Here is a 17142-nt window from a genome sequence, read left to right on the forward strand (position 1 = left end):
TTCCCTCGTTTAAGAATGAGTGAGATCAAGGCCTGTGACATTGTTGGGGGAGGGTTCCTTTCTCTCTAGCCTCATTGAAGGTCCTCATCAGGAGTGGGCTCAATATTTCCGAAAATGTCTTCTAGAATTCTATCTGGTAACCGTCCGGCCCCGGGGCTTTACCCGATTGCATGCCCTCTATATCCTTGGCAATCTCCTCCAACTCAACCGGGTCCCCCAGCCCCACCACCAGATCCTCTTCCACCTTTGGAAACCTCAACTGGTCCAAAGGTTGCCTCATCCCTTCCGCTCCCGTCGGCGGCTCCGACTCGTATAACTTACCATAGAACTCTTTAAAGACTCCGTTCACCCCTCCTGGATCCAAGACCGTGTTACCCTCCTTATTCTTTATTTCCCCCGATTTCCCAGGCTGCCTCCCTCTTTCGTAGTTGGGTGTGCCAGCATTCTACTAGCCTTTCTACCCCCATACTCATAGACTGACCCCCCTTGCCTTCCTCAGCTGTGCTGCCACTTTCCCTGTGGTCAGCAGTTCAAACTCCGCCTGCAGAATCCGCCGCTCCCTCAGTAGCCCTGCCTCGGGGGCCTCCGCGTATCTCCTGTCCACTCGGAGTATCTCCTCCACCAGTCTCTCCCTCTCCGCTCTTTCTCTCTTTTCCCTATGGGATCGAATTGAGATGAGTTCCCCTCTGACAACGGCTTTCAAAGCCTCACAGACCTTTGCCGCTGCTACGTCACCAGTATCATTTGTTTCCAGGTAATCCTGGATATTCCTGCTAATCCGCCCGCAAACCTCTTTGTCCGCCAGCAGCCCCACATCCAGTCTCCAGAGTGGGCGCTGCCCTCTCTCCTCACTAAGCCGCACGTCCACCCAGTGCGGGGCATGGTCCGAGACTGTGATTGCTGAGTATTCTGTCCCCGCCACCTTTGGGATTAACGCCCTGCTCAAGACAAAGAAGTCTATGCGGGAATAAACCTAATGAACGTGGGAGAAAAAAGAGAACTCCTTTGCTCTCGGCCGCACGAACCTCCAGGGATCCACCTTCTCCCACCATCTGCTCTATAAAACCCTTCAGTTCCTTAGCCACTGCCAGTCGCTTCCCTGTCCTGGACTTCGACCGGTCCAGCTCGTGGCCAATGACTGTGTTAAAGTCTCCCCCATGATCAGGTTGTGTGACTCCAAGTCCGGGATTTTGCCTAGCATGCGTCTCATAAATTCCACATCATCCAAATTCGGAGCGTAGTCGTTCACAAACACCACCCGGACCCCCTCCCACTTTCCACTCACTGTTATATACCTGCCCCCCTTATCTGCCACAATTCTCCAGCCTCGAATGCCACACCCTTACGGATCAGAATTGCTACCCCCCTGGTCTTCGAATCAGCCCTGAATGGAACACCTGGCCTATCCATCCCTTTCTCAATCTCCTGTGATCTGCGAGTCTCCTGAAGCATTGCTACATCTGCCTTTAACTCCTTTAGATGCGCGAACACGCGCGCTCTTTTGACCGGCCATTCAAACCCTTCATTCCACGTGATCGGCCTGGACGGGGGGCTAACCGACCCCCCTGCCGACTCGCCATCGCCCTTTCTTGGCCAACCTCGAGCTATCGCCCTTCGCTTCCTCGAGTGCCCCCACAGGGAGCAACCGCCCCCGACGCTCAATTGGTACCCCGAAAGTGATACCTCCTCTGCCAGCAAAGCAGCATACCCCCTCCCCCCCCAACAGCCCCACGACCCAAAACACCCCACCAAGCACCAGCTGGGCACTTGCTCACCCCCAACTACGCTCCCGAGAGTCAGCAGACCCATGCTGACCCTGGCGCCGATCAGACTGTTGCCTTATTGTCCAGACCCCTCTCCCCACATGAATAAACCAATTAACGTACCTCTCCAGCCCCAGTGAGTAAATAGTAATACGAAGCGAAAAATAAACAGAAGACACAAACATTGCCCCGTGAGGAGATGCTTGTTGAATCAAGGCTCCGACTTCCCGAAAAATCGCACTAAGTACAGGGCCCCCTCCCCCCTCCGTATCTCAACTTTGCCGAAAACACTGCACCCTCCAGCCACCACCACAGCCCTTACACGCACCCAACATTGTATACAATCTCATATTAGAAACGGTACTGTGTTACCTAGCCCCACCGCCGCATTCCACCAAAGCTTAACTGTCCTTTAATTCAAGTCCAGCTTTTCTTGTTTGATGAATGACCACGCCTCGTCCGGCATCTCAAAATAGTGATGCCGTTCCTTGTACGTGACCCATAGCCTCGCTGGGTGTAGCATCCCAAATTTCAGCCTCTTGCTGAAGAGGGTCGTCTTCACCCGGTTGAATTCAGCATGCCTCTTGGCCAGCTCCATACCCAGGTCCTGGTAGGTGCGTATCACGCTGTTCTTCCACCTGCAGCTCCGTTCTTTTTTTGCCCACCGCAAGACAAGTTCCTTGTCCGAGAAGCGATGAAATCTCACCACCATGACCCTCGGCGGTTCATTGGCCTTGGGCTTCCTTGCGAAGGCTCTGTGCGCCCTGTCCAGCTCCAGGGGTCGAGGGAATACCCCTGTCCCTATCAGCGTCTCCAGCATCTTGGACACAAATGCTCCCGCATCCGACCCCGCCACACCTTTGGGTAGGCCCACAATTCTCAAGTTCTGTCTCTTGGACCTGTTTTCTAGGTCCTCCAGCCTCTCCTGCCACTTCTTGTGGAGGTCATCCTGCGCCTCCACCTTAAGGGCCAATACAACCAACTCATCCTCATGGTCGGACAGCTTTTTCTCCATCTCCTTAATTGCTTTCCCTTGTGTCGCCTGAGTTGCGATCATTTGGTCTATTGATACCTTCATCGGGGCAAGGATGTCCTTTTTAAGATCAGCAAAGCAGCCCCATAGGAATTCCTGTTGCTCCTGTGCCCACTGCGCCCATGCACCCTGGTCTATGCCGGCCGCCATGCCGTGCCTCGGTGCCCGCTCTGCACACTTCTGTCTGTTGGGACTTAAACGCCTCACCCGGCCACTCCTGGTCCAGCTATCCATGCAACAGAGAGGGAATCCTTTTGGCAGTGTTCGCTTCACCAATCTGCCCCAAAAGGTCCGTGAAACCTCCTGACAAAGGACTGGGAGTCCGTTCCAGACCGGAGCTGCCGAATGCGCGACCTACTCCTCCATGGCCGCCACCGGAAGTCTCATCACCACTTCTTCAATGGCCTTGGTGAGATCTTTTCACAGTTGTTCCCTCTGCTGCTGGAATAAAGGCCCTCAAGTCAGCTTGAAGCCTTAAAGCTTGCCCTTCCCCCGCCTGCATGCTGCGCTCCAGCCAATATCTTTTCACTGTTTCTGCTGGATCTGGTAACCAAGAAACATACCATTCCTGGGGGAAAGTACTCCTCCAACATTCACCTACATCTTTTCATCAAAATTCCACTCCGCATTGATTAAAAAAGAGCTCTTTTCTGTAACCTTGGGCAGGAGCTGCCTTGTGTGTGACCACTTACTCCATGGTCCACACCGGAAGTCACAATTAAGCATTTTCAACTTCAAAAGTGATATATAAATGCAGATGGTTGTTTGTTTTAAATCTCTTGGTTCTCTCTTTGCAGCGGGTGTTTCCATACGTCTCAGCAATGGTCAACAATGGGACTCTGCCGTATGACCACAGCAAAGATGGACGCAACTCTGAGCTTTCTGGATGCCCTGCAGAAATCCGAAATGTAGATCACGACACATATTTGGCAATTCGTTACTCTCGGGGAAGGTTAACGGTAAGTGGCAGATTGCGGTACTGGGAATATTACTGTCAAAAGAGTCGGCTGCCACCTTGTCTGTAAAATAACACAGCACAGAAGGGGGCCATTTGATCCTTCATGCCAATGCAGGCTTTATGAAAGGGCTGTTCAGTTCGTCTCAGGTCCTGGCTCTTTCCCCATAGCCTTGAAATTATTTTCTTTTCAAATATATATCCAGTTCCCTTCTGAAAATTATTATTGAATCTCTTTCCATTGCCCTTTCAGGCAATGAATCTCAATCATAACAACTTGCTGCGCCAAAATAAACATGCTCCTAATTTTCCCTCTTGTTCTGCTGCTAATAATTTAATATCTATCAACTCTGGTTAGTGACCCCACTGCCAGTGAAAACAGTCTCTCCCTCCTATTTGCTGAGTTTTGAACAACTGTCTTAAATTTCCCCTTAACCTTCCTTTTTTAAAAATAAATTTCGAGTGCCCAATTTATTTTTTCCAAATATGGGGAAATTTAGAGTGGCCAATCCACCTAGCCTGCACATCATTGGGTTGTGGGGGCGAAACCTACGCAAACATGGGGAGAATGTGCAAACTCCACACAGTGACCCAGAGCCGGGATCGAACCAGGGACCTCAGCGCCGCGAGGCTCAGTGCTACTCACTGTGCCACCGTGCTGCCCCCCTTAACCTTCTTTCTCTGCTGTAAGGAGACCAATTCCAACTTCTTTAACCTCTCCACATAACTGAAGTCCCTCATCCCTGGTATCATTCTGGTAAATCTCCTTTGTGCTGTCTTTGTAAATGCATGTTTTAATGTTGCTTAGTATTTTTGATGCCTATGGGGACCAGAACAGGTCAGTTGGTTGGACAGCTGGTTTGTAATGCAGAGTGAGGGTTTAATTCCCGTACCGGCTGAGGTTATTCATGAAAGGCTGCCCTCTCAACCTTGTCCCACGCATGAACAATGGTGATCCTCATGTTAAATCGCCACCAGTCAGCTCTCACCCTCAGAGGAAAGCAGCCTATGGTCATCTGGGACTTTGGCAACTTCACTTACTAGATCCCTAACCTGTGTAAATACCATGGGTGAATCCACCATATCCTAGTCTCCGTTCTTAAAAGAACTGACTCGGCTTCACAGCAGGTTCTGTGACAGAACCTCTAATATCTCCTTCAAATGGTCTATTTCCAGCATCCACATATCCAACAAAGGATGGTAAATAGAAGAGAAAATCCTAATCTTTCCCTCCCTCCCCGTTATTCCAAAGTTGCTGAACTGACCCAGATGATGAGGAGCTCTCTTAGCAAGCTGTGAGTGGGTGAGATCTTTTAAATGAACATGCAGCTTTGAAACTCAACAAGAGCTTTGTTCCAGGATGGCACCCCCCTCTGCCTATCGAACCTACAAATTCAGACACACACACGCTATAGCTGTCACAGCATCAAAATATTTTGTTGAAAAAAGTGGGAAAGTGTTTAGCGTTCTGCTATTCTTTAAGAGGCCCTCCCTTGGGGTGAAGGGGAGTGATGGGCAAGCAATGAACTTCGAGCTGGCTTCCTGTGATGTGTGACTCTCCTTCCCTCTCTGTGGAGCATTAGGTTGCTGTTTTGTGCCTGAGTTTGTTTTGTGAGAAATTGCAGCTGGCACTGTCACACTTGGCACCTGTGCACTGGCATTGGGTTGAGGAAACTCTGCTGCTGAGAGGTTTCTTGGTGACCAGCTGCTATGTAAACCCTATTCCATAGTTTAATTCTAGCACAGCTTTGTAATTGGGTAGGTAATTGTCTTGATTTGTTTCTCCTGCCCCCTCCTGAAGGTATTGGTTCCTGGTAGGGTGTGGGTACACAGACACCAAGGGTACAGTAGAGTGCAGCAGCACTACATTAAATATGTGACACAGTGTAAGAGGGGAAATAGGGGTAGGTGGCTCGCACTGTTGTGAAATCATATCAAAAATGCCGTGAAGGTGCCTGTGGAGTCTGTGGTATCAGCTAAAGACCCAACATTTTCTTCTGGTATGTTGGAAGATTCCGGTTGAAATGGTCCATTTCCTCAGTTTCTATTTGTTGCCTGCTCTGTCAGGTGATGACGGACGTTGAAGACAAGAACGAGTGGAAAGAGTGCATTGACATCAGCGGGGTCCGACTGCCCACTGGTTACTTCTTCGGTGCGTCAGCGGCAACTGGAGACCTGTCAGGTAAGAGTGAAGTCTGTTTTATTGCCCTGTGCTTTGTTTGTCAGTCTAGGCAACCAGTCATAACCAACATCTGTTGGGGGAAAATGCTGGAATCTGTTGTTAAGGAAGTTATCATGGTGCACTTGAAATCCTTTTCTTAAAAATAAATTTAGAGTACCCAATTCCTTTTCTTTCCAAATAAGGGGCAATTTAGCATGGCCGATTCAGCTAACCTGCACATCTTTGGGTTGTGGGGGTGAGACCCACACAGACATGGGGAGAATGTGCAAACTCCACACAGACAGTGACCCGGGCTGGTATCGAACCCGGGTCCTCGGTGCCGTGAGACAGCAGTGCTAACCACTGCGCCGCCCTCTTGAAAACCTTAATACAATCAGACAGAGTAAACATGATTTTGTGAAAGGGAAACCGTATTTGACTGATGTATTATATTTCTTCGAGGATGCAATAAGCATCGTGGATAAAGGGAAACCTGTACTGAAATTTCCAGAAGGTACAACATCATGGTACAAACATGGGCAGAGAGTTGATATGCCAACAGGAAACAACAGAAACTAGGCATAAATGGTTTAATTTTGGGTTGGCAGGATGTAACGACTGCAGTGTCACAAGGATCAGTGCTGGGGCATCATGTTTGCAATCTATATTAATGACTATATTAATGAGACCCAGTGTATGGTTGCTGGGGACACCAAGATAGGTAGGAAAATAATTGTGAAGAGGAGTAAGGAGTCTGCAAAGGGACATGTGAGTGGGCAAGAATTTGGCAGATTGAGTATGACATGGGAAAATGTGAATTTGTCCACTTTGGCAAGAAGAATAAAAAAGCAGCCTATTATTGAAAGGGGGAGAGATTGCAGAACTCTGAGGAACAGTGTGATCTGGGTGTTGTGGTACATGAATCACAAAGTTATTATGCAGGTGCAGCAAGTGATTATGAAGGCAAAAATTGAATAGTGATGTTTATTGCAGTGGAATGGGATATAAAAGTAAGGATGTTTTGCTACAGTTGTACGGGTCTTTGGTGACACCACACCTAGAATACTGTGTACAGTTTTGGTCTCCTTATTTAAGAAAGGACATGATTGAATTGAAAGCAATTCTGAGAAGATTCACTCGACTGATTCCAGGGATGTTGGGGTGATGTTGTGAGGAAAGGTCAGACTGATTGGGCCTGTAGCCATTAGAGTTCAGAATTAGAGGTGATACGTAGAAACGTACATAGAAAATAGAAGCAGGAGGAGGCCATTTGGCCCTTAGAGCGCGCACTGCCATTCATTATGATCATGGCTGATCATCGAGTTCAATACCTGACCCCGTCTCCCCTCCCCCCCAACATATTCCTTGAGCGCTTTAGCCCCAAGAGCCATATCTAATTCCTTCGTGAAATTACGCAATGTTTTCGCCTCAATCTCTTTTTTTGGTAGTGAATTCCACAGATTCACCACTCTCTGGGTGAAGAACGTTCTCCTCACCTCAGTCCTAAAAGGTTTGCCCCTTGTCCTCAAACTAAGACCCCTATTTCTAGACTACCATACTATCGGGGACATTCTTTCTGAATCTACCCTGTCTAATCATAGAATCCCTACAGTGCAGAAGGAGGCCATTTGGCCATCCGGTCTGCACCAATCCTCTGAAAGAGAACCCCACCTAGCGGCAATTTATCATGGCCAATCTACCAAACTCGCACACCTTTGAACTGCGGAAGGAAACCAGAATTCCCGGAGGAAACCCATTCAGACACTGGGAGAACGTGCAAACTCCACACAGACAGTCACCCAAGGCTGGAATTGAGCCTGCACCCCTGGCACTGAGGCAGCAGAGCTAACCACTGTGCACTGTGCCACCCTATCCTGTTAGAATTGTATAAGTTTCTATGAGATCCCCTCTCTCTCTCCTAAACTCCAATGAATATAATCCGAACCAATTAAAGGGCAATTTACCATGGCCAATTCACCTACTCCTTTTTAAAAAAAAAACATTTTATTGAGATATTTGTGGTTTTATAACAATAACAGAAGAAACAGTGTACATACAAATATAAGCATAGTGCAAAAACCGTCTTCCTCCGTCACTGGTCCCACCTTTTCTAACACCCTGCTCTAAACTAAACTAAACCCCAACCCCTCTGTAAACAGATCTCTCGATCCCTGCTCTCTGCCATCTCCGGAACCTTCCATCTAGCCTCCCCAGGGCAAACTGGTGATTATTGCAAATTGGAGACCATACCGATGCTCCCTCTGCTCCCACATATCTCCTCCATTGCCCCAGACTCTCAGGGCTGCAACGACCATGGGGCTGGTGGAGTACCGTGCCGGCAGGAGAACAGCAGAGACGCAGTTACCAACGACCCCAGACTGGTGCCCTTGCATGAAACCGCCTCCATACGCTCCCATGACGACCCCTCCCCCACCACCCACTTCCTGATTATCGCCGCCCAGTAATAGTTACAAAAATTTGGCAGCGCCAGCCCATCCTCTCCCCAACTCCGTTCAAGCATTATCTTCCTTACTCGCGGGGTCTTGCCCGCCCAAACAAAGCCAGTGATCACTATGTTGACCCGTTTATAAAAGGACTGTGGAATAAAGATGGGGAAACACTGAAACACAGACAGGAATCTCGGGAGGGGTTCTCTTTCAGAGGATTGGTGCAGACTGGATGGGCCAAATGGCCTCCTTCTGCACTGTAGGGATTCTGTGATTAGACAGGGTAGATTTAGAAAGAATGTCCCCGATAGTATGGTAGTCTAGAAATAGGGGTCATAGTTTGAGGACAAGGGGCAAACCTTTTAGGACTGAGGTGAGGAGAACGTTCTTCACCCAGAGTGTGGTGAATCTGTGGAATTCACTACCAAAAAAAGAGATTGAGGCGAAAACATTGCGTAATTTCACAAAGGAATTAGATATGGCTCTTGGGGCTAAAGCGCTCAAGGAATATGTGGTGGGGGGAGGGGGAAGGCGGGGTCAGGGTATTGAACTCGATGATCAGACAGTGACAGCGGGAGCAGTCCCACCTTCGAAAATCCTCCTTCATTTGGTCTACTAGTCGGGCCAGATTTAGCTTGTGCAGCCGTTCCCATTCCCGCGCCACCTGGATGCCGAGGTACCGGAAGCTTCCCCCCACCACTCTAAACGGCAGCTCCCCCAAATGCCTCTCCTGCCCCCTTGCCTGGATCGCGAACATCTCACTTTTCCCCATGTTCAATTTATAACCTTAAAACCAGCTCCTTCCAGCCCCTTGAGCCTCTCAACGCAATTGTCTGTGGCCAGTGCGAACGCGAACAGTGGGGAGAGGGGGCATCCCTGCCTCGTCCCCTGGTGCAGCCTAAAATAGTCCTGTTCATCCGAACACTCGCCACGGACGCCTGACCCAGTCAGTGAAGCCTCGTCCAAATCCAAACCGTCCCAGTACCTCCCACAGATAATCCCATTCCACCCGATCAAATGCCTTCTCTGCGTCCATTGCAACCACTACCTTTACGTCCCTACCCTCTGTGGGCATCATAATTACATTCAGCTGCCTTCTTGCGTTGGCCGTCAACTGCCTCCCCTTAACAATTCCCGTCTGGCCCTCCCCAATCATGTCCAGCTGCAGTCTTCAATCCTTGAGGACAATATCTTAGTCAACAGTTTGGTGTCTACATTTAGTAGGGAGATCGGTTTGTTGGACCCGCATAGCTCCTGGTCCTTATTCCGCTTCAGGATCAATGAGGTAGTGGCCTGTGACATCATCAGGGGAAGCCCTCCCCTTCTCTCCTTTGCCTCATTAAATATCCTCATCAGCAGTGACCCCAGTATCCGGAGATCTTTTTGAACTCAATGGGTACCTGTACGGTCCCGGGGCTTTACGCGACTGACATGAACTTCAGCCCTTCTGCTATCCCTTCCAACCCGATCGGGGGCCCAGCCCTTCTACCAACTCTTTGTCAACCTTCAGGAAACCTCAGCCTCCCTAAGAATTGCCTCATCCCCTCTGGCCCAGCCTGCAGTAGAATTCCTTAAACGCCTTATTGACCCCAGCTGAATTGCTGACCAGGTTCCCATCCCTGTTTCTTACTTTCCCAATCTCCCTGGCTGTCTCCGCTTTCTAACCTTACTGCGCAAGCATTCTACTGGTCTTCTCCCATATTCATAAATCTTCCTCCTCACCTTCCTCAGCTGCTCCACCGCCTTCCCTGTAGTTAACAAGTCAAACTCTGCCTGTAGCCTCCATCGTTCCCTTAGAAGTCCTGCCTCTGGGGCCTCTGCATAACTCCTGTCGACCTGTAGTATTTTCTTTATCAGTCGGTCTGTCTCTGTTCTGTCTACCATCTCCCTGTGGGCCCGTATCGAGATCAGCTCCCCTCTAACCACTGCCTTCAGTGCCTCCCAGACCACTGCAGCCGAAACTTCCCCCGTGTCGTTGACTTCCAGGTAGTTCTGGATACATTTCCTCAGCCACCCACATACCTCCTCATCCGCTAAAAGTCGTACGCCCAGCCTCCAGTGCGGGCATTGGCCACCCTCCTTGCTCACCTGTAGGCCAACCCAGTGCAGGGCATGATCCGCGATCATGATCGCTGAATACTCAGTGTCTCATTTCCCCACCCCCCTTCCGCCCTCTCGATTTCCCCCCCCCCCCCCTCTTCCGCCCTCTCGTTCTCCCCCCCCCCCCGCCCTCTCGTCGGCCCCCTCTCGCCCCCCTTTTCTGCCCTCTCTCCCCCCTTTTCTGCCCTCTCTCCCCCCCCCCCCCCCTTTCTGCCCCTCATTTCTTTCCTACTTCTTTCAAACCTAATTTACAAATGGCAGGTTGTATTGGTGCTTTGAAGCAGATTGGTGGTTAAACTGTTTGTTCTCTTTCAGACAACCATGATGTTATCTCCATGAAACTTTACCAACTGACAGTGGAACACTCACCAGAGGACGAGAATATTGATTGGACGAAAATTGAGCCCAGCGTCAGTTTCCTGAAATCTCCTAAAGGTTCATAAACTTTCCTTATAGTTTTATTTCTTTTTGCTGTGACAACACAGAGAGCCAAAGATGCCTGGGTGCAAAGAAAAGTGACTTCAGATCCGAATAGAAGTTTTGAATAGTGATACCGCCTGATAGCTAAATATACCACCTGGCGCAGCAGTCAGAGCAGAAAGTGGCTGATTCAGTTCTGTTAAAGAGGTTTTTTTTCCCAATTAAGGGGAATTTAGCATGGCCAATTCGCTTTACTCTGCACATCTTTTGGGTTGTGGGGTTGAGACCCACGCATCCTTTTAAAGAGTTAATACCATGTAAATTCAGCTATTCCTCAGACTCATGATCTGGGAATGCCCAGTTTAAACTTCTCATCCTTGTGTTCAAATCCCTCTCTGATCATACCCCTCTCTAAATCTATATCGCCCTCCAGCCTCCATAAGACCTCTGCTGTCCTATAGTTCTCGCCTGTTGCACAATTTGCACTCCCTAGTATTGGTGTTCCTGCCTTCCGCTGACTAGTCCGCAGGTTGTGGAATACCCTCCCCTCCCTAATAATGCTCCTGTGAAGTATCTTGGGATGTTTTAATACATCATTGGTACAACGGAGATTAGACATGTCTGTGTTTAACTGTATTTCTTTATGGAAGATATAAAACCTGTCTTGGCAGTATGGTTGACGCGTGTGTGGAATGGAGCATGATTTTATTCTTCTGCATTTGTCTTTGCTCATAATCAGCAACAAGCAATTCCAATTGGGTATAACTGCTGATTAGATGCATCATTAAATGTCTTCCAGTGTCTCTTGATACTTACTGAGCTTCAGAACTTTTGAACCATTTTCCCTTGAAAGGGATTGGCGTCCATTGAATGCGTAGACTTTAAGTTAGAATTTTTACACAGGAATTACATAGTAATTTGTACAATCTTGAAATATGAGGTCTTTCAGCTCCTTACTTCCCTTTAATTTGTTCCCATCACCTTAGCCACTGCATTTGACAGCTAGTTAGTCGAGAGAACCTCCTAACCTTCCTAGGACATGATGTTGCCAGCGCAAAACCTTCCAAACCTACGACCATGGTCATCTAGAAGGAGAGGTACAGCAGGTACCTTGGAACACCACCAGCTGGAGGTTCCCTCGAAGTCACTCACGATCCTGACGTGGAAATATATTGCTGTTCCTTCACTGTTGCTGGATCAAAATCTTGGACCTCCCTCCCGAACAGCACTGTGAGTGTACCTATGCCTCAGGGCACTGCAAAGGTTCAAGAAGACAGTCACCACCACGTTCTGAAGAGCAACTAGGGCTGGGCAATAAATGCTGGCATAGCCAGCGACGCCCACATCCCATGAAATAATTTTTAAAGAGAGGATTGTCATGATACTGGGCCGGGGTGTTTCCACTCGCATCCCGTGAATAAAATGGCAGAACCTGATTGAGAGGTTGAAAAGCTGGTTGGCTGTCAGCTGGTAGGCCACTAAGACTCTGGAAGGAGAGGGGGAGAAATCCAAAAGGCCTGAGTAGGGTTCGAGGTGAAGGGAGCAGGACTAACAAATCTGACTACCACAACCAAATTCAAGAGAATTCTCAAGTCAGGTGCAAAGTTTTAATACTATGCCTTGAACATAACCTCAGATGCGCAGTCACTGGATTTTGAATGAAAATGGGAATGAAGAAAAGAGCAGAATGAACAAAACCTGTAGAAAGAAAACAACTCATGCTGATGCTGAAATTCTCATCCATGCCTTTGCTACCTTCAGATTCATTGCTGTCCTCGCCTACTTTCTACCTTCCACCCTGTATAAAGTTAATCTTTTACAAAACTGCTGCACATATCCTAATTTTGCACCAAACCCCATTCACCAATCAACTCTGTGCTCACCGACCTACTTTGGCTCCCCATCCAACAGGAAAGAGGTTCTGCGAAGAGAATATGAGGCAAGAAGTAACTTGCGGAAGTGATATACAGACCCACTAATTGTAACTACATGGTAAGATAGAGTATAAAGGAAGAAATAATGTGAGCTTGTTAGAAAGGTACGGCAATAATCATGGAGTATTTTAATCCACATAGACTGGAAAAGTCAGGTGAGCAAAGGTAGCCAAGATGAGGCATTGATAGAATGTTTTAGGGATAGTTTCTTGGAATAGCACATTCTGGAGCTAACCAGAGAGCAGGCTGTACTCCACCTGGTATTATACAATGAGATAGGATGCATTGATAACCTCATAGTGAAGGCACCACTGGGTAGCAGCGATCATAATATGACTGAATTTTGCATTCAGTTTGAGAGAGTGAAGAGTGGGTCTTAGACTAGTATTTTAAACTTAAATAAGGGGAATGAATGCCATGATGTGGAGATGCCGGCATTGGACTGGGGTGAACACAGTAAGAAGTCTTACACCACCGGGTTAAAGTCCAAATAAACCTGTTGGACTTTAACCTGGTATTGTAAGACTTCTTACTAAGGGGACTGAAAGCAGATCTCATTGAAGTGAACTGACAAATGAGATTAAGGGATTGGTCAACAGAGATTTAGTGGCAGACATTTAAAGGGATATTTCAGAATACACAGAATAGATACATTCCAATAAGAAATAAAAATTCTAGGGAGAATACCCAATATCCATGATTAACTAAAAAAGTTAAACACAGTATCACCCTTAAGAAAAAGCATATTATTGCGCAAAGACGGGTAGCAGGTCAGAAGATTGTACACAATATAAAGAACTGCAAAGAATGACAAGAATATTAAATTAAAAAAGAAATAAATTTAGAGTACCCAATTCATTTTTTTCAATTAAGGGGAAATTTAGAGTGGCCAATCCACTTATCCTGCACATCTTTGGGTTGTGGGGACGAAACCCACGCAAACACGGGGAAAAGATGCAAATTCCACACGGGCAGTGACCCAGGGCCGGGATGAAACCTGGGACCTCGGCACCATGAGGCAGTAGTGCTAACCACTGCATCACCGTGCCGCTCGACAACAACATCAATAAAGAGGATAAAATCAGAATATGAGAGAAAGCAAGTTAGAAATATAACGACGGATAGTAAGAGTTTCTATAGATATTTAAGTAAAGAGTTAACAAAGTGTGCATTGGTTCTATAGAAAGTGAATCTGGGAATTAATGGAAAATAACGATATGGCAGATAAATTGAACAAGAATTTTGCATCAAACATTGCAGAAAAAGCTGCAAGTCAGAAATTGGAAGGGAAGGAGGAACACAGAAAAATGACAGTCACCAGAGAAGTGGTACTGAGCAAATTGCTGGCGCTGCAGGCTGATAAATTCCTGGATTCTAGGATTTTAAAAGATGTGGTTAGTGAGATGGTTGATGCGTGGTTTTAATTTTCCAAAACTCCCTGGATTTGGGGAAGGTGCCATTGGATTGAAAACAGCAAATGTACCTCCTTTATTCACAAAGGGAGGGAACCAGAAAGCAGGAAACTTTAGGCGGATTAGCTTAATTTCTGTCATGGAGGAAATGCTGGAAGCTATTATTGAAGTTACCATGGCAGGGCACTTAGAAAAATTCAAGGCAATCAGGCAGAATCAACATCGTTTTGTAGCTAGAAGAATATAAAAGAAGCATATTATCTAAATGGTGAGAGATTGCAGAACTCTGAGATGCAGAGGGATCTATCAGGGTGTTAGTGCATCAATCGCGAAAGGCTAATATGCAGGTACAGCAAGTAATTATGAAAGCTAATAGAATGTTATTGTTTATTGTGAAGGGAATTGAACATTTAAAGTAAGGAAATTATGCTTCAGTTGTGCAAGGCATTGGTGGAAGCACATATGGAGCATTGTGTACCGTATTGGTTTTCATATGTGAGGAAGGTTGTAAATGAAGGTTGTAAAAGTAGTTCAGAGAAGGCTTACTAAACTAATAAGCGGATTGGACAAATTTTCTTATGAAGAAAGATGGGACCGGGTAGGCTTTTATCCACTGGAGTTTAGAAGAGTAAGAGGTGATTAAAACATATAAGACCTTTTAAGAGTCTGACAGGGTGGCTGTGGAGGGGATATTTCCTCTTGCGGGACAATCTAAAACGAGGGGTCACTTTAAAAATAAGCCCTTTTAAAACAGATGAGGAGAATTTTTTTTCTGAGTGGTGAGTGAGTCTTTGGAACTCTTCTTCAAAAGGCCATGAAGCAGAGTCTTTAAATTTTTTCAAGGCAGAGGCAGATAGAATCTTGATAAAAAAGAGGATGAAAGGTTATCGGGAGTAAGTGGAAGGTTACAGTCAGATCAGCCATGATCTTATTGAATGGTGGAACAGGCTCAAAGGGCCGAGTGACCAACTCCTAATTCGTCTGCAACGCCTCTAATTTAAAATTCTGATACACATGTTCAAATCTATCCATGGCCTTGTCCATTCCTATTTCTGTGGCTTTCTCCAGCCCAGTGGCCTTACTTATAGCTCTACACCTCCAATTTGGCCTCTTGCTCATCCCAATTTCCAGCATTGCACCATTGGCGGTTGTGCCTTCAGGTGCTTTGATCCTAAGTTCTGGAATTCCCTAAATCTCTCCGCCGCTCCTCCTTTCAGCATCTCCTGAAAGCTTAAGAACTTTGACCAAGATTTTGATCACTTGTTCTGATATCTGTGGTTTGATGTGAATTTTATTTGTTCCTGTGAAGCACCTTGTGATATTTTACAACGTTAAAGGCACTATCTAAATGCAATCTCAAAATGCAATAAGAACAGAAGGAATGGTGAAAATGTGCCCATGGGTTGGAATGAGTGGATGCACGACAGATTAAATTCAATTCGGAAATGTTTGTGAAGTTGTACGTTGTGGTACAACTTGATTTTGAATTTGCTTTCCATTTAGATAATTTTTCTTTCTATTTTTTTCGGCCAAAATGGATAATCTCACACTTATCCACATTAAACTCCATCTGCCAAATTGGGCCCAATCTCCTAGCCTATCTATAACCGTCAGTAACATCTTAATCTCCTCTTCACTGCCTGCTTTCCCACCTATTTTAGTATCATCATTCTTCTAAATTTCCAAGAATACAGACACAACGTATTCAGCCTCTCACCACAAGAGAACCCTTCATACTGGGGACTTAAAATATATATATATTTTTATTCTTTTTCACATTTTTCCCCAAATTTACACCCACCAACAATAAACAATAATCAGTAATGAATGCAGTGTCAATCCCCATATCAATAACAACAATCCCATCCTCTCACCAAACCCCCAAACATTAGCCCGCATGTTACCATAAACAAACAATAAAAAGGAATCAGGAATGACCCATAGTCACCATTAACACATACAGTGCCCCCCCCCCCCCCACCCCCTAATGTTTGATGTAATCCAATTCTCGAAAGTGTATAATGAATAATGCCCATGAATTGTAGAACCCCTCCATCCTTCCCCTCAGTTCAAACTTAACCTTCTCAAGAGTCAAGAATTCCAGCAGGTCCCCCCGCCACACAGGGTGCAGAGGTTGATCTCCATTCCAACAGGATCCACCTTTGCGCGATCAACAAGGCGAAGGCTACAACATCTGCCTCCGCACCCGTTTCCAACCCCGGCTGGTCCGGCACCCCGAATAGTACCATCTCCAATGTATGTGTATCCTTCCTTCAATATGGAGACCAAGGCTGCACTCAGTATTTTAGTTGTGCTCTCATTAAAGCCCTGTACAAGAGGAGCAAGACTTTTTAGTTTTGGTACTTCAATACCCTTGCAATAAAGGACAGCATACCATTTGATTTCCTGTCAGGACTGCGTCATAAGCATATGGAGACCCTAGGCTTTATAAGTAGAGGTGTGAGGTACAAAACGACCAGTTTGCGCCAACTGGAGTCTTGAGTTCAATTCTGGACACCACACTTTAGGAAGGACATGGTGACTTTGAGGAGGGTAAAAAAGAGATTTACCAGAATGTTTCCAGGGGTGAGGAATTATGGTTATGTGACAGACTGGTTGGGGCAGTACGGTGGCGCAGTTGATTACCCCTGATGCCTCACGGCGCCGAGGTGCCAGGTTTGATCCTGGCTCTGCGTCACTGTCTGTGTGGAGTTTTCACATTCTCCCTGTGTTTGCGTGAGTTTCGCCCCCACAACCTAAAGATGTGAAGGGTAGGTGGATTGGCCACGCTAAATTGCCCCTTAATTGGATAAAAAGTAATTGGGTACTCTAAATTTTTTTAATGTGACAGACTGGAGAAGCTGCAATTTTGCCTTGAAGCAGAGAATACCAAGAAGATATTTTGTACAAGTGTTTA

General features: G+C 46.8%; 1 protein-coding gene across 1 annotated transcript in view; it reads left to right on the forward strand.

Annotated features, from left to right (window-relative positions):
- Window positions 1–17142, forward strand: part of lman2 (lectin, mannose-binding 2) — an 82113-nt gene that overhangs the window by 63215 nt on the left and 1756 nt on the right. The window contains exons 5-7 of the mRNA XM_038795254.1: window positions 3594–3755; window positions 5819–5933; window positions 10775–10894. Of these exons, the coding sequence (XP_038651182.1) occupies window positions 3594–3755; window positions 5819–5933; window positions 10775–10894 (397 nt within the window). The remainder of the gene's footprint in view (window positions 1–3593; window positions 3756–5818; window positions 5934–10774; window positions 10895–17142) is intronic.

The sequence above is a fragment of the Scyliorhinus canicula genome, chromosome 4, assembly GCF_902713615.1.
Source record: "Scyliorhinus canicula chromosome 4, sScyCan1.1, whole genome shotgun sequence".
In the NCBI taxonomy this organism is placed as follows: domain Eukaryota; kingdom Metazoa; phylum Chordata; class Chondrichthyes; order Carcharhiniformes; family Scyliorhinidae; genus Scyliorhinus; species Scyliorhinus canicula.